At 47.6% G+C, this 26,524-nt stretch overlaps 1 protein-coding gene across 1 annotated transcript in view; it reads right to left on the bottom strand.

Moving 5' to 3' along the window:
• Positions 1–26,524, bottom strand: part of kmt2a (lysine (K)-specific methyltransferase 2A) — a 38,141-nt gene that overhangs the window by 8,595 nt on the left and 3,022 nt on the right. The window contains exons 2-25 of the mRNA XM_061280103.1: positions 15,749–15,821; positions 11,946–15,229; positions 11,395–11,572; positions 11,076–11,304; positions 10,290–10,972; positions 9,930–10,003; positions 9,297–9,533; positions 8,976–9,122; positions 8,196–8,294; positions 7,803–7,923; positions 7,514–7,627; positions 7,166–7,350; positions 6,898–7,074; positions 6,411–6,521; positions 6,177–6,250; positions 4,166–4,377; positions 3,939–4,033; positions 3,733–3,870; positions 3,485–3,643; positions 3,282–3,393; positions 3,133–3,211; positions 2,898–3,064; positions 2,698–2,823; positions 60–2,532 (exon numbers count right to left, since the gene is read on the bottom strand). Coding sequence (XP_061136087.1) covers positions 60–2,532; positions 2,698–2,823; positions 2,898–3,064; positions 3,133–3,211; positions 3,282–3,393; positions 3,485–3,643; positions 3,733–3,870; positions 3,939–4,033; positions 4,166–4,377; positions 6,177–6,250; positions 6,411–6,521; positions 6,898–7,074; positions 7,166–7,350; positions 7,514–7,627; positions 7,803–7,923; positions 8,196–8,294; positions 8,976–9,122; positions 9,297–9,533; positions 9,930–10,003; positions 10,290–10,972; positions 11,076–11,304; positions 11,395–11,572; positions 11,946–15,229; positions 15,749–15,821 — 9,347 coding nt within the window. The remainder of the gene's footprint in view (positions 1–59; positions 2,533–2,697; positions 2,824–2,897; positions 3,065–3,132; positions 3,212–3,281; positions 3,394–3,484; positions 3,644–3,732; positions 3,871–3,938; positions 4,034–4,165; positions 4,378–6,176; positions 6,251–6,410; positions 6,522–6,897; positions 7,075–7,165; positions 7,351–7,513; positions 7,628–7,802; positions 7,924–8,195; positions 8,295–8,975; positions 9,123–9,296; positions 9,534–9,929; positions 10,004–10,289; positions 10,973–11,075; positions 11,305–11,394; positions 11,573–11,945; positions 15,230–15,748; positions 15,822–26,524) is intronic.

Consider the following 26,524-nt stretch of genomic DNA (forward strand, 5'->3'; position numbering starts at 1 on the left):
CATACAAATGTCAATGAGAGAAAGAGAGAAACCGAAAGAAAGAACTTGTAGGAACTTACAGTGCGTTGCGCATGTCCTCTTCCGTTTTTTCTTGTGCCCTCTGCTGCTGTTCTTCATCTTCTAGAAAGCGCTGGAGCTGGGAGCCGCGACCCAGACGCTGATCCAGTCCTTCAATTGAAGGCAGCCCCTCACCTGGGTTGATTATTGTCCGTGTGAAGTTGTAGTAACACGGGTCCTTGAATCGCTGGTTCATTCCGCTGTCATCTTCATCTCCGCTGTCTCCTGACGAAGAGGACGTGCTCATGTCATCCGCCCCGTCCACTTGTCCCTCGGCGGACTTCCTGCGGCCGGTCCGCCTTTTAACCACGGGTCCGGATCCATCGGCGCTGCCGTAGAACGGAAGGTCCTCTTCCCCGTATGAGCGGACCCCGTAGAAAGGTGTAAGTCCAAAGAACATGTTGGAGCGAGCGCGGGCACTGCGACGAGGGTAGCGCCGCTTGGCCGAGCCCGACCCGTCGCTGTCGTCCTCGTGAGGCGTGTCGTCGGTACCCCTGTCGTGATAATCGTCATGGCCTTCCGCCTCGTCTTCCGTTCCTCGAGTGAGGAGGCCGTGGTGGTCTCGTAGCTCAGCGCGCGGGTGGTCTTTCTGCGAGTCCTCCTCCTCTGTTTGGGTCTGGGTATCGGTTTCTGAGCTGTCAGTGCTGCTGGCGGAAGGTGAGGAGAAGAGAGCGGGGCCGTCACGCTGACGGGTCGCCTGGCCAGCAGGAGAAATTGAGGAGGTCGTTGTCGCGGGACAAGCGGATGAAATGCCATCCACGTTGTTGGTGCCGTTGGGGTCCGTCTTAATGTCGGGTTTGAGAGGCGTCACGAGGGGCTTCTTTACAGCTTTCTTTTTCTCTCTCTCTCTCGAAGACAACACTAACTGCTTCATCGTCGGTTTGACGTGGGACTGAAAGGACGTCTTGGTGGCTTGGCTATTGTCCACGCTGCAGCTGAAATGTTCTCGACTCTTTGAAGAAGACCTGTCGCTTCCTGGTTTCTCCGACGTCTCCCCCTGAAGCTTGCCGTGGGATTTGGCGCCGCTTCCGAGCAGCTGAGCTTTACTGTTGCTGTCGGGATTTGCGCCGTGCGCGCTGGAGCTGCCCGTGGCTTTGGTGTTGTTGTTCAAGAGCGGCGATTTGCTGTTGTTCTTACTATTTTGGAGATGTTTCACTCTGTCTCGGTCTTTCGACGACTCTCGGTTGCCTGCCGCCTTGACTTTGGAGTGTTCGTCTTTGGCGGCCGAGGCCGCCGTGTGCGTGGAGCTTCGTTTGCAGAGGTCGCCGTCCGCCGGTGTCCTCGATGACCAAACGGCTTTCATGGCCGCTCCGGCAGCTGGACTTGACGAATGATCATTTGATTTACGCGCAAGAGTTGGGGAGTTCGATATTCCCACAACCGTGTCATTGAAAAGGGAAGACGGCGTTAAGCTTCCCGTGCTGTCCTTCTCCGAGCCGGGTTTGTCCTTGGACTGGATGACGTGAGAAACGGACTTGTGATGAGCCAAAGAAATATTCTGCTCTTTGCTTCCATGTTTCCCGTATTTGTGAGCCTGCTTGCTGCTAGCGCCTCTCTGCTGATGGCTGGAGAGGACGGCGGTGCCCACGGGAGGAGAAGACTTGCCCGAGCCGCCAGGTGCCAGCCTGGGGTTCTTACTTTCACCTCCGCCGTGTTTGGACTGGTTGCCAGGGTCACTTTCTTTCCCTGAGTCTTTGTTTCTCTCTGTGCTTCTATAACTGGAATCCCTCGAGGGAGGTCGACCCTTTTCCGAGTCTCTGCTGGATGGTCTGTCTTTTGCCGTGCTAAATTGTCTCTGCTTTTCAGAGTCTCTCAACGCCGAATCCCTGCTGACAGCTCTTGCTTTTTCAATATCCTTTGAGCCGGAATCTCTAAAGGCTGATTTGCTCTTCTCGACATCTCTGTTGTTTGACTCTCTGTTGGCCTGTTTCCCTTTGTCGGATTCTCTGTTTACTTGTCGCCTCTTCTCTGAATCTCTCGAAGGGTCTTTTCCGAGAATTCTTGCCGTGTCCAATTCTTTCTTCCTTTTTTCTTGCTCTTTGGCTATTGATTCAGCAGGGTCAGAGTCTTTTTGCCTGAGGTCGCTTGATGATCTGTTCCTCTCAGCATCCTTGGAGGATTGACCTCGACTCGACCCCTTAAGCTTGTCTGTGTTTCGTGCTCCCTGATGCGTGGAAGGTTGCTGTCTATTCTGGCCTGTCATGAAAAGTCTTGCCCTTTCCTTCTCCCTCTGGCTTGAGTCCTTGCTGGCGCGTTTAGCCTTTTCAGGGTCTTGGGCAGGTGAGGAGATAAGTGGAGGGGGTGAGGTAAGAGGCCGTGGCAAAATGTGAGTCAGTGATTTTACTACTCGGTCTTTATGCAGTTGGTGGGGAGGAGCAGCGTGAGAAGGAGAGCTGTGGCGTCGGGAGTCAACGTTCCGTATGACCGGGTCTGGTGAGGATTCACTGATTTGAGTCTGGGGTTGAGAGGAACCTCCTACAAAAAAAAATAATTATATATATATATATTTTTTTTTAAAAAGTGATGACAACTACAACAATGCTCCAATAACATATTTGGCATAATACTATAATGTCTAAATATCTCTATTATTACGTACTGCTGTACCTAATGGAGTGTCCAGTAAATACAATTTTCTACCTGGAGAAGGCTGGGTGACAGGTGGGTAGCTGGGTTGGCGGTTTCTGCTGTAGACTCGAAGCTTGGGGGTCTTGGCAGGAGACAGGGTCTCTGCACGCCTCGGAGACTCAAATGGATCAGGAAAGTCTTCAGAAAAAAAGGGGGAGATCAACATCATGCCTCTAAAACTGGTCAATTAAAGCTGAGGGTGTTTGGAGTACCTTGTACAGGAGGACGAGGAGAACTATGTGCTATGGTGATGTTCTCCTCAGGGGCCACCATGTTTTTAAACTCGGACTCTCCCACAGGAGGGTGACAAACCAGGATCCTACAAGTGTACACGCAGCGCTTTCGTGCATCTAAAGTACTCCAGTACACCCGGGAACATCTAGAAAAAGCCAGATGACGTCAAGTCACTCCGTATTACTTTTTTTTTTTTTTTTAAGCCACACTTACTGGTATCCAATGGGAAAAAGTTTGCGTTCGCAGTCTGAGAGTTCAGTCAATATGCCCAAACAGTCAATGGTCATGGAGCCTAGAGAAATTGGAAAAAGTTGCAATCAGTCATGACGCAATAATGTACTGACAGGATCGCTTTACACTACCTATCATCATGTGAACATTTTCAGGCTCCAGTCCTGCCAACCATTTCCTCTTTACACTGATTCCCTCCAGATCGACCAGAACCCTGCGCGTCACCTCAAAGCCAGACACCACCTGCGGGAGAGGAACAATTTCAAAATGCGTCACAAGTCCTCATTGAAAGCCGTTCATTACGTTGTACGTAATTATCTCAATCATTTCTTACTTCTCCCTTAATAAGATCCTTGTGCTTGGAACAATAGACTTTGTTGTCCTCCAGAAAGACACAATGGCCCCGGCGGGCACACATGAAGTGAAAGTTGCTGTTGCAGGAGGTGAAGCAGCAACCCACTGTGGCGCCTGGCTTTTGACACATCTCACAGTGCTGTGAAGAACAACATGAGGGGGGGGGGAATATTTATTTCATGCCAGAGCTGGATCAGATCTTGATCATCTACCATGTGATTTACTTACCAGCTGTTTCCCCCTGAGAACAGCCATGTGTACATTTTTAAGGGAGCCGTCATCGTCCTCAAAGACCTCCGCTGACCACAGTGCGCAGTTGACGTGTGTCCACTCGTTCTGTCCGATGTACAGCAACCTGCCACCCTCCTGGACATGTCACATGCGAAGCGGTTTTAGCATTATGGATATTCCCAACGTGGATGAAGCGGACTCACGTTTGTGTTCTCGTCTCCGTATTTTAGACACAGTGCACATTTTCTGTTGTCGCTAACACCTGGTGGAGGAGGAAACTCTGGGCAGTCTTCACAATCTGGAAAATTGCATCAAAGTCATGACCAAGTATTGAATTTTCTTTTCCCCCAAATCCCAGAAACACCTCTAGTGTCAGTTTATATTTGACTCATGAAACCCATGTTTAGTTTCTGTGAGAAGCTCTTGTTACCGGGTATAAGTGGAGGTGGTGGAGGTAGAGCTGGAGGGCGGGGTGGAGGTGTTGCTCGAGAATCTGGTTCAGCAGGGAACTTGGGACAGGGGGCTGGAATGATGTTTTTGATGAGGTGGGGGTGCTCAGAGCGGGACAGCTCCAGTCTCTCCTGCCACTGGGCGTAGTTGTGGTCCAGGGATGGGGGCAAGACAGCATTGGGAAGGAGACCACTGCTGAGGACAACAACAGCAGCAGCACACACAAAATTTGGTTTCCTTCTTGAGAAAACAAAATGCTTTAATATACCACTACAAGTACAATAATACACTTATTACTCAATAGCTTTCAAATGAACACAGTATATTATCAGCTCTTGGATTTCCTCACGGAGCAATAGAAAGTTTCCCCGAGTAAAACGAGAGCAGTGACACCGGTCTGGATTACATCTAAAAGTCAAGGCGGTAAAGACGGCTACTGGATCCACGTGATGGATCATTTTGTTTCCCCCCCCGTATACAACTTGACAAAGTCAACCACAAGAAGACCACAAATATGAGTCTGAAAGTGCCACGTGATGCCGTTACAGTTCGTCTTCCAATAAAGTCTGCAAAGCATATAATAAATAATAAATGGTCTGGGAAAGCTGATAGCTCCGAGGAGAGTTCTGAGCGCTGGTGATTAAGCGAGAATGTGTCAATGAGTGTGTGTGTGTGTGTGTGTGTCAAGCACAACTCCAGGGCTCGCTGGCATTGCATGGTTACACGTGGCATGAATATTCATCGCAGAAATCCATCGTCTCTACAAGGAGCATCATTAATTCAATACAACCGTTTCATTAGGAATTCTCAGAGAGGGAGAGTCGTCTTCGGGTGCTGCTCTATTCCATCGATAGTCGAGTTTAAACTGCCTATAATCTGGTCCATTTATTATTTAAAAAAAAAAAAAAAAACTCGGACTGGTTGGGTTATTTTATTGATCCGCTCTTGTAGGTTTTTTTTTCCACTGTAGTCAATAAAGGACTTCAACATAAATTCAGAGGCCAATCATGCCATTCATTAGCTTGACTAAATCTCACTTGGCAGGAGGGCAGGATATGCGTTTAACAACTTGCCTGTCGATCAAACCACTCCCATTAACGTCAACTACAAGTGCCGCAATGTATAGAACATTCATTTATTCCACACAAATGGAAGGCTTTTAGATATATATATATATATATATATATATATATATATATATATATATAAAAAAAAAAAAAGACTGAGAAAAATCATTTCAAAACTTTTTTTCACCTTTGACCTGCAGAACACACTATAAATGTGTTTTGATCATTTCCAGAGGGAAGTTAAAATAACCGAGACACTGTGGTTGCACAAGTGCACACACCCTTTGATGACAGAGATGTTGCCCTTTCAAGACTCAGAACTAACCGCACCAATTCAAAATTCTTGTTAAATAGGAGTCAGCACACATGTGCCACCAAGTAACCCCAAATAAATTCCAGCTGCTAGCTGTAGTAAGCTTTTCACGATTCCTTTTTTTTTTTTTTTAATTCAACCTTGGCAGCGGTAGTCCACCGAGATCCACCCGTTTGTCCTACGCCATTCGTTTAGTCGATTCAGTTTGACTTGAAGGCTGAAGTGGCTGAAACTCTCATCTTTCCTCTCAGCCTTTGTATCCACTCCATATCTCAAAAAGGAGGTTGGCGCACTCAAACCAACACGTTCTATAAATATTAGCTTGGCGCTTTCTAGCAGCTTCTCGCCGCCACACACGACGGTATAGCATCTCTTTCTCTTGGGTAATTACAGACCTCCGCTTCAGAGAAGAGTTTAAAGGCTGTGCTCACATTACATGACTATTAAAACCTTGATTCCCACAGTGAAACTGGAAAACACAAGACGCAGCAGCCGTTCCAAGGAAACAGTTTGAAAGCCATCAGATATTAATTAACATCGTCTGACAGTCTAAACAAGCAAAGAAAAATGCTTATGATACAGAAGCACCGCAACTTGTAGCTGATACTCACTTGGCGCAGACATTTGGCCTTTCCCAGAAGCGGGAATCTTTCGCCTTGAACCAGGGAAAGTTTCGGTCCATTTGCTGTAAGAGAACAATCAACTCTGATAATTCCTTGACCTAGTATTTGGCTTTATCCGTGGAATATAAAGGAAGGAATATCACAGCTTGTCGTGATTACGCATACGTTTTACAATATTGTAGTAAGGTCTTGTTCGAAGAATTGTGACGCAGCAGTGCTTACCCGGATGAAGTAAGACTTGACCATGCTGTTGGCCTTCCGGCTCTCAGGCTGACCAATGTCACTGTTGATTGCAGTCTGAATGATTCGCGCAATGTCGTCACTGAATGCCAGCTGAAAGGAAGAATGGACACAGCCTTAGTGGTGACTTGATTTAGGAGTTTAATTTATTCTGTGACCACACTATTTAACGAAACAAAAAAAAAAAAAGAGGCTACTGTACACCTTGGCCACCAGGAGGCAGTAGAATACATGCATACTCAAATACACAACTGCTGAGTAACTTGCAGGAAAATAGTATAGCTTTTCACAGATGATAAAGAATATATGATTGTGAATGATTGTTCTATTGTCTATTTTAAACTCACGACTGGATAATATCCTTTCCATTATATTTCCTAGCACCTGTCTGCTACTTTCAAAAGATGAAAAATGACTGAATCGTCATAATAGCAGCTTGAAACTATTACCAAAAAAGAAAGGTACATACCACAGACTTGTAACGGCCCTTATCCATTTTCTTCTCCACAGACTCCAGGTCTGCAGGGGAATCACCGGAAGTTGCAGTCGAGGCTTCAGTCAGGACTGGAGGGTCTGGGCCTTCAGGGGAGCGACGAGACGGAAGGCTCTCTTCAGTCTCGGGGTTCAGCTCTGGAGGTTTCACCGCCTACACCAAAGAGGAAGCGTTGTTGCGAGAGTGGAAAAAATATAAAGAGGGACACAAAATCAAAATTGTCTCTATGATTAACCTTTCTAACCTGTCTGTAGCGGAATAGGTGAGTTGAGGTGCGTGAGTTGAGCAGTGCAGTGAGGATGTGGCGAATGCGGCCCTGGAGCTCCCCTTCCAGCGCCGTCCGCCACTCAGCCGGCTGGCGGTCTGTACATTTGGTACACGCATAGGCAACGCTCTCCGGGAGCTTTGACAGCAGCTCGTACATTTCATCTGAGGCAGACCGGGGGAAAAATGACGGGTCAGTATCTTGCGTATTATTGGCCTCATCATCTTTCCACGGCTCATCAATATGATAACCGAGCGCTGACAGGTGACATGCGTGTTAATCTGCAAGAAACGGGTTTTTTTTGGCCTTTCTGAGGCCGGTACACACCTGTCAGGCTCTCACACTTGGCATGAACCCAACAATTGCAGCGTGCGCACTGCATCGTTTTGCTCTCGTGGTCCTCATCATTGTAGCACTTATTGCAAAGTGGGCAAGGGTTCCCTATGACGAGGAATAAAAAGTCTGATTATTTGTAATCAAATGTCTGATTTTTTTTTCCCCCACAAAAAAACAAAACCTCCATGACGTTTGAGCATTTGACCTTTAACCTCTGGTTTAATAAAGGCTTATCAAATCCTATCAGCACCACTTTGGCTATTGTGTGCTGGCTGCTTACCTTTAGCAAAGAGTTTGGCACAGTCGTGACACATGGAAAAGTCATGTGACCACTGGGCATCCCAGGACTTGCCGGGCTTGGTGGTTCCACAACGCTTACAGCAGACACACTTGGTGCAAATCTGGAAACAAACAAACAGGCATGAACAAGTTAAGTTGAGGACCACTACATTGCTCAACCTAGCATGCAGTTGTGCCAAAAAACATTCAAGGTGTTAAAAGTGACACTGTGGCTAACACGTCACGTTTTCATAGTTGCTGTCTGGGAGAAGGAAGAAAGTCGATGAGGATTTGACACTATCGTGTCAAAGCTGGAAACATCATCACGTGTGAACAAAAGCTTGGGAGAAGGTGAGACAAAGTGTGTAGGAAGTGTGGAACGGCATCATCATACCCAGACTTTCTTCTTTTTGGTGGGTCTTGCAGGGTGGCTGGGGCTCAGGCACTCCGGGTGATAGCTGTTATGGCACTTAGCACACTCCAGCAGCTGTTGCTATAAGGCCAGAAGAAAAAACAGATCATGCAAATATCAACTATACACTGATAACATCCGAGATTCACAATGCAAACACTAATGGAAACTGCTCCGAGAGATGTCGAGCACATGTTCACAAGTGTATCAGGCCAGATTTTTTTATGAGCATGTAGCTCCCATTTTCAGGAGTTGATTTATCGGAGGCGGTTAGACACGCCAGTGGCCTCGCTGGGAGCTTTCGAGCCACACGCTCTGCTCGTGTCGAGGAGCCAGAAATGGAAGCCAATCAAAGTAATAAATAACTTAACGCCCTTTCGGCGGATATTTGTTCCAAACAACTCCGAGTGTAAAAAAAAATCGATTTACCAAGCAGAGCTCCAATGAGTAGACTAATCATATCCGTGTTGCTTATCAACTTGGACGAACAAGCCAAAACAATGCAACAAGTGTTTTTGACTTCCTTTTGTAAATCACACATGCATAGATGTACATTATGTGCAAACTAAATTGTAATGAATACCATGTGTGGCTAACGCCATGTGCAGCATTGCACAGGATTTGAATGAAATAAAAATCCATAAAACTGATAAATGGCAGTCTGGGTGCAACGCCAGGAAGAGTTTTATGAGAAGAGCTTCTTCTTTGTCTGGCGAGATAAAAAGAAAAAAAAAATCATCCGTACTGTACTTAATGTCTTACTTTAGTTTCCTGGTGCTGGCGCCCGCAGGCCTGACAGAAGCGACATCGGCGACAACACCAGTTTTCAAACTGCTCCTGGAGAGGCCGTTCAGATTCCCCCAGGCAAAAGAGATGGAAGGGTTCGCAGCAAACCTGGCAGAAAACAAACTAGAGACACAGACAAGAAACAACACATTTAGTTTTTAACGCAGCAACAATATTATGGTAGACTCCCACCACCGACTTGACGGGAAAATCAAAACGTTTTTACGACAGGAAGCCTGTAGGAAATTCCAACAGCGCTTCATATCTATCAAGCATTTCAAATATCAATTTCTTCACCTCGACATTTCCACTGCTTGCACATAAGAAGCAAAGCACCCTGGGCGTGACAGGCACAGAGGTGAGCTGGCTGAGGCCACCCGCCTCCCACACCTTCTCTACATCGTGGTCCCTCTTGAAATCAACTCTGATTCGATGCACTCCGTCGCAGGGCGCCGTGGACTTTGCTTGGCCCCTAGTCGAGGGAGTGCCCAGCCAGTTTAAAGTACAGCTGCCGGGGGATTTCGTGGTCAGCGTCTTCTCGGGTGCATCATAAAAAAAACAAAATTTAAAAAAAGGAGGGGGAGAAAGGTAAAGAGCACAGTGGATGATTTGCATCAGGGTAGGAATGAGAACAGCAATTTAATAACAAATCTTCATTAAACAGCCTTCATAATTAAAAACATTGATCCAAAAACTAAATGTCTTGCATGCCAAGAAGTGCGTATATTTACATTTTGTGGTCATCCCCAAATTAGCATTAGTAAGAATTTAGCAGAATGTAGTGACTTCAGCCGGTTTTTAAATCTGTGGAAATTTTGCCCCCCTCCGTGGCTAATCCCACTTAACGGCTACTAAGCTTCTAATTATATATGACAAACATTTAGGTTGATCAACCGCTAAAAACGGGTGGGAAAGGTCCAAGTTTCCTACCTTGTCTTTTGGTTTCTGTTTAGGAAATGGAAGAACAGAGCGAGAAGATGGCTTCTTCAGCTGCTTTAGGTCAACTAAGGCAAAGGAAAAACATGGGAGAAAATTTGTCAGACATTTCAAATTTAATTTTACAAATCGAAGTAACACAAGGTAACAAATTTATAATCTAGATTACACACTCATCCTCAAACGTCATTATCAACTTTGTAACGTAATAAACATATATGCTAACTTTGGTTGGCTAACAGAGCCTCCATATTGCTACTGTGGTTTTTTTTAACGGAGCCATTTTGGTAGAAAACAGGCTGCCGTTACAAAAATCACCCCCCAAAAAAAAGAATGGTGTCGCCGGTCTCTTACTTGTATCTGACCCTGCTGTTGCTGAGCTCTGCTGTTGCGGCGATTGTTGCTGAGTCTTCTTCTTGGGCTCGCTGAATGGAATCTTGGGTGAGGCGTCTTTCCTTGCCGGTGCCTGACCGCTCGGCGGCCCCTGCAGCTGTTGGGACGGTTGAGGATGAGACGACATGGCCGGGGAAGGGGCGGGGGAATTCTGAGCCGAGGACGAGGAGGAAGATGAGGAGGACGAAGAGGATGAGGAGCTGGACGAGGAAGGTGACGAGGATGAGGATGACGACGCCGGCTGCTGCGCTTTGAGGCCCTTCTTGCTCGGGATGCTGCTGGAGACGGACTTGGATTCCGGAGATTGGGCCTGCCCTGTGAATGTGCTGGTGGTTTGCGGGGATTCATCCGGGGAAGGAGAAGATGACGGAGCTGGGGAGGATAGTTGTGGTGGTGACTCTTGTTTTGACTTCTCCTCGCCTGGGTTGGGGGGAGGAAGAATTTCGCTCTTTTTGTGGGGCGGTTCCTCCTTTGACGGCGCAGCAGCGGGCTTGGTGCCAGACTCCGAGTTCTGTCCTTTAACGGGATTGAGACCCTCCTTCTTCTCAGCTAACCGGTTCCTCTTCTTGTCCTTTTTACCTTTGCCCTGCTTCTGAAGAAACAGCTTTGAGGGCATCCACTGCAAGTTCTGACACTTCCTCATCCTGTAGACGAGGGGGAGGGAGAAAGGGACTCTTTTAATTTCTGACACAAAGGATTATTTGATGAATTGTCATATAGGGAGATTCTTGATGATCTACGACTTACTTGCAACACTGCTTTTTGATGTTCCGTCCCCCAAACTTGGGCTTGTCAAGGCAGTTGGTACAGATGCCACAATCTTCAGGAACTTGGCAACCTGAACACTGGCCGCAGCGTCGCGAGCGCCGACCTTTTTTGGGAGGAGCTTCTTGGACAGCCCTTTGCCGTGTCTCCCGCGGCTTTATGGGTGGGGACTGAGGCTCGGCCTCCTCCGAGCCTGCTACTGATGACTTATCTGAAGACGGGAAAAAAAGACATCTTTTAATGGCAACTAATTGACACGGCACTCATCCAAGAAGTAGTCACATCCTCAATTTTTCCTCACCATCATTCCCCATGGAAGACAGGATCTTCTCCCTCTCCTCCCAGGGCAAGGCACTAAGTGTGGGCATGTCATCAGGGAACACTGCACGATTTCGACCGAGCGCCACAGCTGCACGACGGCACACATGCTTGATGCGTGGACTGTGTACCGAGGTCTCGGAAGAGTCGCTCTCTTGACCCTGTTCCCGACGACAAAACAGAAAGAATAGTTACACTCGGACAATCTCAAGGTCAACTTTCTAAGATGGCCCGACGCGTGTATGAGAGTGATGACGGCCTACGCCCAACTAATCAACAGATTAGCTGGGGAAGAACAGAGGCGAGGTCTGTTCAAAGGATTGCTTTCAAAAAGCAAACGCTGGGCTTCTTCGTGCATAATGTATGAAGCTAACAGAATTCCCCTCGAGCAACACCCTCTGTGGGACTTTCCAATCATCAGGTTTCACTTTAAGTACAAATACAGATTTGTATTTATACATTTCAAAATAAACTGCATGGGGAAACTTAGATATTTTTGAGTGTGTGTTTTTTTGTTTTGTTTTTTAAACTGACCTGGACCTTGGTTTGGTCCGCAGGCTTCAGCTTGCTCTTCTTTATCTCAAAGAGCTGCGCCTTGGCCTTTCTAAGAAGCCCGACAACCCGTTTGTCGGCCGCAGGTTGTTTCTCCGCTTGTTCCAACACGGATCCAAGCGAGGAGACCGGGAGATGTTGCTTGCTCGGCTGCCCTGGAAGGCTCAGCGCCTGCTGGCTGGGAGGACTTTGTCTCTCTTCCTCCTCTTCCCCATCCTCCACATCGGCGCCCTTCTCGCCAGATCGCCCCTTCTTAGGCAAACGTTCCTTAGCGATGGAATTGGGAGCAGGGGCGTGGAAACCGCCACGCACCTCAGAGGATGGAGTGTCTGTCACCGCATCAGCTGACATTGATTTTCGTCTCCCCGGAGCCTTTTTTGGAGCAAGAGATAAAAGAGTGTCTTCGGAGTCCCGCCCATCTATAAAGAGGCTGGCGGGCACAATAGGGGAGCCATCTGGAGTGGTAACCTTACTCCTTTTCTCCAAGTCCTTCCTCCCTTCCTTCTTACTTTCCTTCTCCCTGTGTTTCTCACCATCCCTGTCCTTTGGAGCAGGCTCCTGGGGAGCTGGCATGCTTTTCTCTTTAGCTCCTTTCCCAGCTCCTCGTCCAGAGTCCTGCTCAGCGGAAGGAAAGAGGGGGAAAAGCGGCGAGGATGCCGATGAAGTGGTTGATAAAGGCGCCGGCGGGTTTCCAACTTGCCCTCTCCTGCTGTCAGTTATCCCGTGTGAGGTCAGACCCATGGAAACGGAGAAATTGCCAAAAGGAGCAGGAGTTAAGGCACTAGTAGCTAGTGGAGTGGCAGAGCCCCCCGGCAAGGGGCTGGGGTTACCGCCGGAGTCAGACAACTCGGAGGATCCTCTCCCCGTAGACATCCGGCGATCCCCGATTTGACTGCTGCGCCTGGTCATGGAGTGGGAAGGAGACCGCGTTTGGCCACGTATTATCCCCGACATGAGTCGCCGCCTGCGCCGTGAGCTTGACGACTTGTGGTGGGGGGAAGGCGAACCCGGGCTCCTGCCGGAGGACGAGTGCAGCGTCACCGACTCGAAGATCCTATAGTGGGCTTCGCTGGCCGTAAAACGCGGGGCACGCAGCAGCGGGCTACGCTTTGGGTGAGGTGCGTCAAAGCGGGAGGAGGAGGGATGCTGGTGGTGGCTGTGAGGGTGGTGAGGGGCGAACAGGCGGGTCCCCGTTCCTGAGCCGCCGCCTTGCGCGGGGAAGGAAACCGGAGCGGCCCCTCCTCCTCCGCTGACACCTTGAGGCAGCAGGCCGACGTCCTGAGCGGTGAGAGGGGGAGGACGGAAGTTGTCAAAAATGGGTTTCCGAATGAGTCCCTCCTTGGCGTACTTGGCTGAGGAGAAGTACCGGTACTCGGGGTGGGACAGGGACGTCCAGCGGAAGGTGGGCTCTCTCAGGATGGAGCGGCTCCTTTTGTCCGACATGTTGGATAGCACTGATGAGCCAGACATGAACGGCGGGGTGGGATGTGGCAACCAGGGTGACTGTGAGTGATGCTCACTGATAGCAGCTGTGCTAGAAGAAGATGACTGGGGAGGCTGCGGTGGTGTGAGGAGAGGAGGAGGTGGAGGAGAAGAAGAGGAGGCCGTGGATGAAACTTGTTGCGAGTTTAGAAGCGCAGAGGATGACATCAGCACACCAGTGGGCGGGCTGATGATGGGCTTTTTGCCGCTGGCTGCTAGCGTCTCCCTTGTAGTCTGGCCTTGAGTCCCTCGACCCGCCCCCTGCCCTCTCCGGCCACGGCGGCTCCTCTTGGGTAAAACGCGCTCCGGCTCCGAGGGAGGTGAGGGAGGCTGCGAGCTGTGGAGCAAGTTGGGCTCCCTTTCTACCTGCGAGGACAGGGAGTGCTCCTCGGCCTCCGACAATGCTTGCGTGGCCTCGGAAGCCTGCGAGTCGCACGAGGAGTCGTCCAAAGTGGGGCTGCTGGATCTGGAAGACTCCGCGGAGGAAAGCTGCGACGAATGTTGTGACACGGCGCTCGATCCGCAAGAAGCGGCGCTACTGCTGAATCGCCCGTTGGCCGCGTTGTCGGTATTGCTATTTAGCAGACTGTCGGTTGCTGATGGGACGGCGGGGGCGGGAGCTGGAGGTGGAGGAGGAGGGAGGCAGTCGATGGGTGCGGTCGGACCCGTGCTGGTGGCGGTGGCTGTAGTGGAGGCCACCGCCGGCGAGGGCGAGGAAGAGATGGCGGAGGTGGGTTGGGTGGATGCGGACACCGATGAACTGGGGGCATCCAACCGTGCAATCTTCATGTGGGGTGGAGGTGACAAGAAGTTACCTTCGTCTTCAATAAAGCGCTTTGGGGTTTTGATGATTCGGAGGGAGACGGTGCTGACCACAGGCATGATGAACTGCCTGATGTTCTTCAGCTGCGTCTTCCGAATCCCCGCCTCCAAGGCGCCCGTCCCACCGGCCACAGCTTCCTTCTCCATTCGTTTCTGCGCTCCTTTCTTAGCTCGCTGCAGAAGCTGTTTAGCAATGGTGGCATCAGTGCGCTTGGACGGCGGGACAATCCTGACGGGTTTCCTGTGTCGAGGGCTTTTTCTGAGTCCTACCGCCTGGTCCGGCATGGAGGGAGATGGCGAGGATGGACGATTGGAAGAGTCCTGGTCTTCCCCAGCGTTCACATGAGTTGGCATGGGCTGCTGTGGTTCTGCGCCTCGCTCCCCTCCCTTTAAGGCGTTATGTTTTCCTTCTCCACATTCCATGGAGGTGGACAGCTGAGCCGCGGCGGATTTGAGACGCTCCGCTGAGGGTGGGCGTCCACGTCTACGGCGAGGCACGCCGGGCAACGTCTTCAGCCGGGACTTGAAAGACGTCAGTGAAGATGCTCTCTTCAAGTTAGGAACTTTGGATTCACCCCGCCCACCTTGGGGTAGATTGGCATGGTGCGGCTGAGCAGAGCCCACCGGTGCTCTCTTTGCACCTTTTCGGTCTCTGTCCTCCCCGTTGTCCAAGCTGGACTCAGACCCGGCTTGTCTATTGTCCTCCACTGCCGCATGGCTGGCAGTACTCCAAGCTTTTCTGGAACCCGATGACGGCGGACGGCCTCTTCGCTTTTCCCCGGAGCCAGGTGGCCTTCCGGGCAGTCTTTTCGCCTTCTCGGCTGGTCTTTCAGGACCTTCAGGTTTGGCCTGTGTGGGGGAGAGAAAGGAAGGAGGGGAAAGGCGATCCGCAGCAGCTTTTTGGCCAGTGAGGGTGCGCGGTGGACGTCCTCTTGGCTTCTTCTCTTGTATGGGTGGATCTTCTGAGAAATCAATGTAAAGAGTAAAACGTTAGTCTTTATTATCCATCCACTGCTTTGTATTTTATGCGCTTCAAGAAGAACCAAAGAATTCTTCACCAAATTATGAGGCCAACCACCACAAAATAAATAGTAAATTATGCATGTAAATGAGAACGAATGAGAATATTCATAGGCTTCCAAGAGTTAATAACTAAATCATACAAAATTGCAACAAGGTCGAATATATCAGACGAGACAAAATGTTAACTGGTTCCAAATCTATTACACAACCCAAAACAGGCAAGACGCTGAAGTTACGAGCCCCTTGTAAACAATGGAGGCTTTTACCATTTTTTTTACGATGTCACTTTTTTTTTTTCACGGGAATAACCCTCCAAGATAATCTAACCGTCTGGCCAAAAGCTATATTGATACATCAAATGGTGTACACAGCATGTTCCGCACCCAAAAAAAAAAAAGCCAATGAAAACCTTCTTGGCAGAGGTAACAAAAAATAATAATAATAACTGGCTTCAGAACCTGAAGTGGTTGTTGATGGACTTGGTATTCTTTTTTGCTCAGTGCATGTTCCAAATCCTCCAAACACTTCTTCCTGAAAAGAAATAAACAGAAGAAAGGCAGTTAAATATTTTATGACTATTATGTGCAAATAGTCGGCTTGCATCTGTGTACATATTTGTCAGCTCCGCAACACTTGAGTCACTCTTGATTAAAGCAGCAATCGGTTAACCGTTCAACAACGGTCATAACGGTTGAATTAGCGCCGTGATCACATCATTTCAGGAAATTGTGGTCAAAGTCACATTTTAAAGAGCAAACAATATTTCCATTGATTGATTAACACGATGCGAGTGTGCAAAGTACAAAGGATCAAATGAATCGAGATTGCACTCAGTGACTAAGATGCTTGCGGGCTCCCCCGAGGGGAGGCGAGTCTCATGTTTAGGAGCTGGCTCATAAGTCAGAAGTCATTCGGGCACAATCGAACATCTCAATTATGACTCAAGTGTCAAAGACATGACTGAATAGGAGCCGATTGAATGATTGTGAAAAGCTCACTTCCTTAATATGCAAGTGAAGCAAACAGGATGTTGGTAACTTCTTGAAAAGAAAAACAGCAATGTTTTAATGACTGACCACAAATTTGATAATAAAGCATTTGTATTCTTTTTATTTAATATGATTGTTGTGGTTGGAAATGCATCATAGTGTGGTGATTATTGATCATCTATAATTGTTGGAGAGCACAAGAATCAATTTTAATGTGTGGAATGGATTCTTAAAACATTTTAGTCTTTTCTGACCACTAAAATCAGTGTACAAATTTTAAAATGAATGGGAAAAAAGAAAAAGGAACACATCGGCGCTCTTCTTTTCAAGTTTACAGTACAGTAGCGCTGAAAGACGACCTTTGACACCTACTGTGCGCCTTTACTTCTTCAGCTGAGAGTCCGCGTGCGCTTAAGAGTTGAGGGGAGGATGTCTTTTTATCATGTTTATTTATAGCGGTTACCGTGCAGGGATGCACTTGAGGTCGCGTTGGCCCACTTTGCAAAAGCAGCTGCGATGTGTGCGATCTTGCCCATGTAAATGACTGCCGGCTAAACGTAAAAAAAAAGCATCCTGGGCGAGTGAGTAAGAAATCACATTTGTGAAACGCAACCATTTTGGATATTTAAGGGGATGATGTGTCCCTGAGCATCTTTTCGCCGTAAATGCTCCGTTGCTAAGCATCCCCTCTTCTTCCTCTCTCCTCTCTGTCATTCCAGTCTCGGCTGTGAGCATGCGGCCCCCACTCTGTGGGCGTTGTTGCGGCCGTTGAGGAAAAGGGGGGGCGGGGTGCCAACGGACGACTCGGACTCGCTGCGAGTAGACCGTGATGACATCACATGCCGGGAAGCAGCTGCGCAAGGGCGAACGAACGGCACGACGCCTCGTGGAAACGCACGGCAGGCTCCCCGCGTCAATCTGTCAGGCAGCGTTTTCACTACTAAGGTGGATGTAAACAAGCAAACGGCGTGCGGGGGAGGGGAGCGGTAGTGAGGAAAGGCGAAGGGAAGATGAAACACGGAAACATCATCTCGGTTATTAACGACAACAGGGAGGCGAAGGAGTCTCCCGGGAGAACGGGAGAGGTCAGCGGCCGCGACGTGCTCGCGCACGCCTGCCAATCCCAAGTCTAAACAGGCCTCCCACGCACAACAAGGCCCCCACGCCGTCCCTTTACGCCCACGGGCCGTGTGATGAGCTCAACAGCAGGGGCATGCTCAGGGAGGTAACTGCAAGATGTAAACAAACACTGGAGTGTGAGGTACGCTCCATATGTTGCTTGATTTGTAGCAGCCAGGATGTTAGTGTGAACACCAAAATGTTCCTCCGCTTGTTCCTACAAAACGGGAAGTCCTCAATTAGGGCTGAAGGATTCTGAAAAGTCATCTAATCAGGGGATTTAATATGTGATTCTTTTTTCAAGGGTTTCTTGCCCATGTCGTTTAACAAACAAGCAATAAATGAATCTTAATGGCGTGAAATCATATCTGATTCGTTAGGCTAATGCAAAAATAAAGGCAAATAAATTACAAACTAATGTGACAGTTTATCTACTTAATCAAACCCTTTTAATGCAAACATCAAAACTGATGCAGCTCTCGTATCACAGCTGTACCTAATGGAGCGACCGGTTGAGTGCAGTACTTGAGCTGATCTAAAAAGACTAAAAGGAAGATCAGCATGATCGGAGTTGCTGCACAAAGAAGCGAGAGGGACTATCCCCAAAAGCCACAAGGTGAATGTGAATTAGTTTTGTCGAGCCCATCTTTGTATCATTTTGACTTCCGTCGTGCAGATGAGACTTGCATTCCTGGACTGTGAGCAATCTAGAGAAAATAATAATGACACTATTAATCTATCCAGATTGGTTAGAATGTAACTGTGCAGGCTGGTCCACTATAAAATCATTTAAATTCAACCACAAAAGCCCCAGTCACATATTTTTAGTCAAGTCAAGTCAAGTCAAGTTTATTTGTATAGCCCTAAATCACAAGCAGTCTCAAAGGGCTTCACATAGACAGAAATTGACAATTATTCTCAATCAGTCACTAAGACATTAAACAATTTTGAACTGTGGGTGCAACTGGGGCTTTCCACAGTCAGATTTTTTTTTTTAATCATCAAAATTTCCAGTGACCAAGATTATTTCACCAACGTTCTCAATTTTTCCTTTTCAAGGGGCTTTTACTAAGCATTGTTTCACATAAGAACAGGTAGGGGAGGGGTGGAGGGGGCTTGGATCTACCTGAACTTCCCATGGCTGATGTTCTGTCCTTTTGACAACCAACTCCAAACGCTGCTCTGATTGGCTGTGGCCCAGAACCCCTCAATTTACCCCAATTGCTTCAAGACGAGATTCAGCAAAAGATCGATTTACCACCAGAACTCTTAACAGATTGATGAATTCATATGCCCGGCCCGACTCCATTTCATTTTAAGCGGTTCAAATGAATTATGCAATAAATGTTGAACCATAGAAGTGAGTGTGCAATTCACTAGCGTGCATTTAATGATACAATCAATTTCAGCGCGTAAAAAAAGCGACGCACAGCCAATAACAGTATTTTACCATTCCTTAATACATTGGCAATTTTACTCGTTGATCGTTTGCATCGATTTACTTTTAAGGGTACTCAAAAGGCAGCGACGTGTGACAAATGTCTGCAATTGCACATACGCCACAATTACGTGCTAAGTACTTCGAATGGAGTTACCCAAAAAGTCTATTTCCTTAAAAGGCAAGAGCTTATCGACTTCAATTCTTCATGATTTCAAACTTTGGGTGTAGTACGAGCAATCGAATGTCCCACTTGGCAGAAAGAGTTGTCTGGGCAAATAAAGCTGCATCACCGCTGACATTTAAGATATAAGTAACACTCTTGATCTTAGCAACTAGATCGGGTAATGAGTAAGACCGGGACCGTGTGAGTAAGAAAAGGAGAACAGAAGTGAGTCACCCAGACTGTACGCTGAGCATCTTACAAGATCAGCATCGCCCTTTAACAAGGCACCAAATGCTGTAAAAGCAGACCAATGTGCCATTAGGGACTCGCGTTGAAGGTTAAAGGCAAAGTATAAATTTCAGAGTAAGACCATAAAAATGTCATTTCATTATTTTATCCCTTCTGGAATACATTAGGTTTGTACTCATGCATACATAGATGTTTAATTTTATTATAGCGGAATCAAGATCATTCTGGATTCAATTAATAACGTTCTGATAAAAAGGTTTACTAAATATAGAAAAAAAAATCCCAAAAAGGAACTCGACTGTGCAGGTCAACTTCACATAGCAATCTACTTCTTTCGACAGTAAACTGAAACGGAAGTATCCTCCACATTCAATACACACGGGGCACTCCACATTTTTATTTTTTTTATAAATACTTGTTTGCCCTTGCCGCAGGTCTGCATTCAACCGAGTGCCGTTCCAGTTATCAACGGAAAGGTGGAATTTCAAGTGGCTAGTTTAAAAACCCTTTGAGACATTCCAGGAATATTTCCTTTGACATTTACAGCACACACGAGTACCTCATCCTTTACTGGAATGAAAATTGGTGATGCGATCATACACCACTCATCCGAGTCAAAAGTGTGTTTACACACATACACACACAAAGTGAACGTTAGGCGCCCCAAAGCAAAAGGTGGGCTTTTGTTATGTTTGAGTGTCCCAACATGGAGCTGCGCAACTGTTTGACATTTGCTTGACAGCACTCGGTCCAAAACAAACACTTGGGAGTAAACCGACTCCTCTTCCGACACCCAACACCTGAAAAGCAGACAGACAGCGGACAAAGAAAGAAGACTGTCCGGCACGTGTGCCTTATGTCTCACAAATACACGGCTACTCATGCATGCACAAGGGGGACGTCATATCTCGGGGACCCTTATGATACTCCAAGAAAAAGGCAATACCAGCCCCATCACAACTCCTAAAGTGGAGGTGAAAGCGCCTTGACCGCCTGCTGTAAGCTGAATAAAGCCATGGATGGGAGGGTCTGTGACTAATCCTCCTCCCAGTGTTGTCCTGTAGGGACAAAAAGGGGCGGGGGACATTGGGTTGGGGGGGGGGGGGGTCGTCCCACATCCTTTGATATCGCTCTTTCAGCCGCCCATACTTTGTGAGCACGAGAATAAAAGCAGACACAAAGCTTCCTGCTCCAGTCCACACGCTGTCTCTGGGATGGGTGCGTGGGTGAAAGCGGGGGAAGGGTTCCTTCTATTTAAACAGGCCAAACACCTGCTGGACTCGAGCCCCATGCACCAAAATACACTATGCCTCTCAAACCAGTGGGCCGCAGAGACATATGGGGCAGGGGTGCAGCAACATAATGGCATTGCACAGAAAACAATCCTCTCCGTGACGCTGCTCGCTCAACCTCCACTTTGCTTGTATTTGGTATTAATTATCCGTATACAACCCGTAAGCCGGCATAAAACTTTATTAACCATACAGCCATTCAAATATAAAAATAGGTTAACCAGTGTTAATAATATAATTGTTCATTTCAATGGCAAATTAACAATGCAAAGATGATTTGCTCTGCAGCTGCAAAGTCTTTAGACATCAGCACACGTCCAAAGTGTACAAAATAAGATTGTTGTGGATAAGTAAAGCGTTCTGCCTTGCTAGCATCGGCCTTGCTAGCGTCTGGCTTGCTAGCATCAGCCTTGCTGGCGTCAGCCTTGCCAGCATCAGCCTTGCTAGCGTCCACTATTCCAATCGGGTTTCAAATAACTCCTACCAGCCATAATTTCTTTTCAAGCTCGCCTCTGATATTCCATCTTCCACGCTATGAAACAGAAAATGACACTGGCCAGTTTGTTGAAGAGAAACTCCCACAAATCACAACAGCGACAATGAGCAAAATAGTTGTATTTTTACTGTCAAAATATGTCTAAAATACTAATTAACTTTTGATTAGTATTAGGTAAATATTTCTTTTAAACAATGAAGGGGGACAGTAGAATTAAGAGGGTGACAGTAGTGGAAGAGGGTGGGGGACTATGTTGCACAATTACAAAATAACAAAAACTGGACAGATTGGAAACCCTGAAAAAAAAAAAAAAAAAAAGAATCAACTGAAGCTTGGAGCGATCAAGAGAATGAATTCCCTCCACACACACAAAAGCGAACAAATGCCTTCATTTGGACAGCAACAGCCGACAAGCACCCCTTTGAGGCGCGGCAATAGGCTTAGTAATCCATTCCAAAGTGGCAGCTGTCAGAATAAAAGTTGCTCTGCTCCTCAGATGGAGTTCTGTGTCTGTGTTGGATTTGGGGTTTTCTGTCTGGATGGATTTGGGAGGGAGGGAGGTGGACCTGGCCCAGAGTCCGGCTGGCGCTCTGTTCAGCGTCACCCTGTGAACCAAGCGGGGCTGCAGTAAGCCTGAACAATCCTGCCCCAGTATGGCCACCGATGCATTGCACTGATCCTGAATGGAAAACCGCTAGCTGTGTCTCCAACTTGCATCGTGGAGACGTAACAATTCACAATCAATAAAAGAAAAAGGCTACCAAAATGTGTGCTACTAGATTTTGTTGTGTACGGTATTTTTATTACCATAAGGCACACTTCTGTATTATCCTTTAACTTTCTCAAAAATTGACAGTGTGCCTTGTAATTCGGCGCACCATATGGATGGATGCCGGCTTTGCAATTTAACGTTCTCCTTCTTATCCGCATCTAATCGCTAGCAGGCGTCCATGTTTTCATCATACCAGAACTTTCTGTTTTCCAAGAATCACGGAAAATGCGTATGTATGAAATACCGTAATGAAGTTATCATACCACCCAAACTCAGTTTGCAAAAAAACACAAAGCACTAATGCACTCTAAGTATTAATTTAGTGCTAATAAGTGCCTCTCCCCCGTTAGTGAGTAAAGCTAATGGTGTTTCTTATGTATTAATATTAGACAGGTTAACTTTTGTAAAACGATTTCTACAAAAGGTTTGTCAAGTTAATAAACTTTGTAATTACATTTCTCAAAACATACAATTGCGACAGCTGGAGGAGCAAATTATTCCAAATATAACTGATGTCAACGAAAGTCAAAAAGCTTAAAGGACGTGATTGTGGCTGCCATTTGATGCCACTGTACACAATCTCAAATCTTTTTTTCCAAAGTGTGATTAAGCATTTATTTATAGAAACTATTACTGTGTGTACCAAGCTAGGCCCTCATCTTCAATAGGCTGTGCTGAGCTCTATGAGGGTGAATGGCCCAGTCTGCCTCTCTGCATCAGTAATACTGCAGAGCACTCAAGAAGGAAAAGAATACATTGAAGTACAAAACAATACACACCAAATGAAATGTGCTTCATTGGAAAAAAGCACAAAGCACTCTCTCTAAAACGAAAATACATATATTTTTCATCATGCAGCATTGCAGCGACCTATTCTGTCAAATGTGCTGCTATACTTCCATTTCTCTTGCATCCCACCAGAAGAAGATGTGGGATTTATTTTGGGGGAGTGTAAATTGAAAGGGCTGATACATTTTCAAGTGAGGCATTTGAGACTGCTGGGAAGTGGGAATGCCTTCTTTACTCCTTATCATCTCAGAACTTGGATCTTAAAAGTCTGGCCTGAAAGTGTTTGAGTCAAATGTGAATAAATGACAGCATTTCCTTTGTTTGTGAAAAAAGGCTGGGTGATATGGTCGGAAGAACCTCCCATCACCAAATAAATCGGATCCAATTATAATTGATTTCCCACCATCCGTTTAATAATATGAAAAAGCAGATGGCAACAAATGAAAGACATGACAAGGACAGGCTGGCTGGGTATCGTTTCCTTCCACTTGCTGTCACCTCACATTTACGTTCCACTGAAAGCCTGTGCTACCACATACATGTGATTAAAAAACATAAATGGGGAAAAAAGGTGGGGGCCATTGCACAACTTTGATGTCAAAATGCCATCCAGCTACCCGCAAAATGCCCCTCGGGCCACGAGTTTGAGACTCCTATTATAAAGTGAATTGTGAGCTACATTGCCTTTCTGATGCAACCAGAATACTCTGCATGAAAAGATAACAACATGTACCAGTCCAGTACATCACCTGTAGTGAAAACAAAATGAACGACTTAAGTCCACTTGCAACCACTGTTGCCACTGCAACGGTAGCACGCTGCTGCTGCTGCTGCTTCTGCTGCTGGCAGAAAAGGAAGATGGTAGTTCGCTAAGGCGAACACACCCCCACATCACACTTTATGTAAACATATACAATATCCGTATGGAACATGTCTATTTCCAATGCTAAAATAAATTCTGAACAACAGGTGCTCGGATGGCTGTGAAGGTGTGATGGCAGGACGCCTCATTTCAACCCAACAGACGCCTCATTTCAACCCAACAACAACTGTCGCGAGCATAGCAAAGCGAGACTTGCTAAGATTTTCCAACGCCCCCGCCGCGTTCGACGACGACGCCGCCGCGGTCGACGACGACGCCGCCGCGGTCGACGACGCCGCGTTCGACGACGCCGAGTTCGACGACGACGACGCCGAGTTCGACGACGGCGCCGAGTTCGACGACGGCGCCGAGTTCGACGACGGCGCCGAGTTCGACGACGGCGCCGAGTTCGACGACGCCCAGACAGGACGACGAACGTAACCCGACCAGCCAGCCAGCTGCTCACCTGCTCCGGACCACCGGTGCAATAACCATGAAGACCAAATGTGCTAATTGTGCTCGTGGAGTAACCACAAAGTCGAAGGCCGTCCAGTGCAGTCTGTGCGACGGATGGATTCACATCGCCTGCTGCGGTATTGAGAAGGCGGAATATGAATGCCTACGGATGGTAACCTCCTCGGCTGTGAACTTCCTCTGTGACCACTGTCAGTGTGTATTTAGCGATATGCGCGTAAAGTCAGGACTTCCACCACTCACTCCCCAAAACGCTCCCGTAACTCAAGTTTTGCGCTCTGCAGACTGCTCCCCGGTTCGGGTCACCTTTCCTACCTCATCCTGCTCTACGACAACGCCATTGACAAAGTGTAACTCAGAGCCCGATATCTCCACCCTGACAGCACCCACAGTCCTAAAACAGCCTGCTCCAAAGGCAACCTACGCCGCTGTTGCTGCAAGCCCAGATCCCGACGCGCCCAAAGATGATTTTATTCTTGTACGGAACAAGAAACATAAACCAAAAGCTCCGAATGTCAGCGCTCAGATGCAAACTGTCTTAGACAAACTCTCAGCGCTACAAAAGCAGGTGACTGATTACTCCAAGCATCAGGCAGCCGAAAACTGCAGAGCCAACCCGTCTATTCCACCTCGTGAAAGATGTTTGATAATTGTGAATGCCCCGGAATCCCCGAAAGAATCTTCGGCCGAGAGAATTGTTGACGATCAAACATTTCTCCAACGTATGGTGTCACTCATGTTTGACGAAGGTGAAGAAGGGATACACGTTATCTCAGCTTACAGGCTTGGACGCAAATCGGAGGACTGCTCAAAAACGCGCCCGCTGAAACTCGTACTTAACAACGAAGCGGAATGCCACCGCGTTCTCAAAAGAACCTTTCGCCTGAAAGGTGAAAAGTTCTATGTGCTACGTGACCTATCGCCGGAGGATCGGATCAAAATGAAAGATGCAGTCACTGAACTTCGTACTCGCCGTGCAGCCGGTGAAACTGACCTACGCATTGTGGATTTTCGCGTTGTTCAGAAGAGGACCAGAGAGACCTGGAGACCGATTACCTTTATCCCGAAGCATTAACATCGCCTTTGGGATTAAGGGTGATCACGGCCAACGTTAGAAGCATTCGTAACAAACTAGATGACATTGAACTCCTTGTAGAGGAACAACATCCTGACCTGCTTGCTTTCACGGAAACGTGGTTAACCCCAGAGATCGCTGATTCTGAGATCCAGCTGCCAGGTTACCTCCTAACCCGGTCCGATCGTCCTGAACACCGAACTGGTGGCGGTGTCATCCTTTACTGGAAAGCGGAACTTCGTGTCCACTCGATAGAAACCAACTGCGATGCTGACAACGGAATCGAAACCCTATGGTGCCGCGTCAACAATGGACGCAAATCAGTTACGGTTGGCGTCATCTATAGAAGCCCGTCTGCTCAAGGAACTGAGCTGCTAGATCAACTTCGATGTCATGGGAGAGGCAGAGACTGTCTGATTGTCGGTGACCTTAATGCGCCCGCTATTGAATGGAACAGCCTCCACTGTAACCTAGATCAAGGAACTTTCGATGCCCAACTGCTTGATACAATCCTCGACTGCAATTTGACCCAGCATGTCATGTCTCCAACCCGTATGTTTTCTGGTCAAACCTCAAACATCCTTGATCTTGTTTTAACAGCGTCCCCAACTGACATCGACAAATTGCAATGTTCGCTGCCAATCGGGAGAAGTGATCACTGTACAATTTCCTTTTACTGGAGCGGGTGTGCACCAATTAACGATTCTGGTAGACCCCATCGAAATTATTGGCGTATAAATCAACCCACTCTTCAGGAAGCTGCTGCTCAAACAGACTGGAGTATCCCGTCTCATCTCGAACTCGAAGATGCCTGGACCATGTTTCGTTCCAAACTTGAACTTCTTGTGGAGGAGCATGTGCCAATTTCTCGGAAACGAGCCTTCACCAAAGGTCCTCCTTGGTTTGATGGTGAACTAAGACTCTTGCTGAAAAGTCGTCGTAAACTATGGGATCGATTCAAACTGTCTCAATCTCCCGTGGACTATGATCGCTACAAAATAGTTCGAAATCGGTGCACACAAATGAAGCGGGAAAAACGAACCGAATATGAACTGCATCTGGCGGAGTCATCCAAGACTTCCCCAAAGCTCCTGTTCGCTTATTTGAAAAGAAGGACCAAGGCAGGAAGTGGCATACCTCCCCTTCGTTCCCCGGGTTCTGAGGATCTCCTTCTCCAGGATGCCGAAAAAGCTGAATCACTCGGCTCACAATACGCCTCTGTGTATACCGTCGAGCCGCAGATCCTGGATTCCCAAACTCCAGTTCCTGACTCAGGCTTCCATCACCTTGTATTTGAGCGAGAATCTGTTATAAAAGCACTTCTGGAGTTACGGCAGAACTCCTCGCCTGGACCAGATGAGATGCACCCAGCTTTCCTCAGAACTATTGTCGAGCATATTGCAGAACCCGTCCGACACATATTCCAGCTTTCATTGGAAACCGGACGTCTACCTGTCGATTGGAAAATTGGCACAGTCAAACCAATCTTCAAGGGAGGAGCTCGCCATGATCC

This window comes from Syngnathus typhle, linkage group LG6, assembly GCF_033458585.1.
Source record: "Syngnathus typhle isolate RoL2023-S1 ecotype Sweden linkage group LG6, RoL_Styp_1.0, whole genome shotgun sequence".
NCBI lineage: Eukaryota > Metazoa > Chordata > Actinopteri > Syngnathiformes > Syngnathidae > Syngnathus > Syngnathus typhle.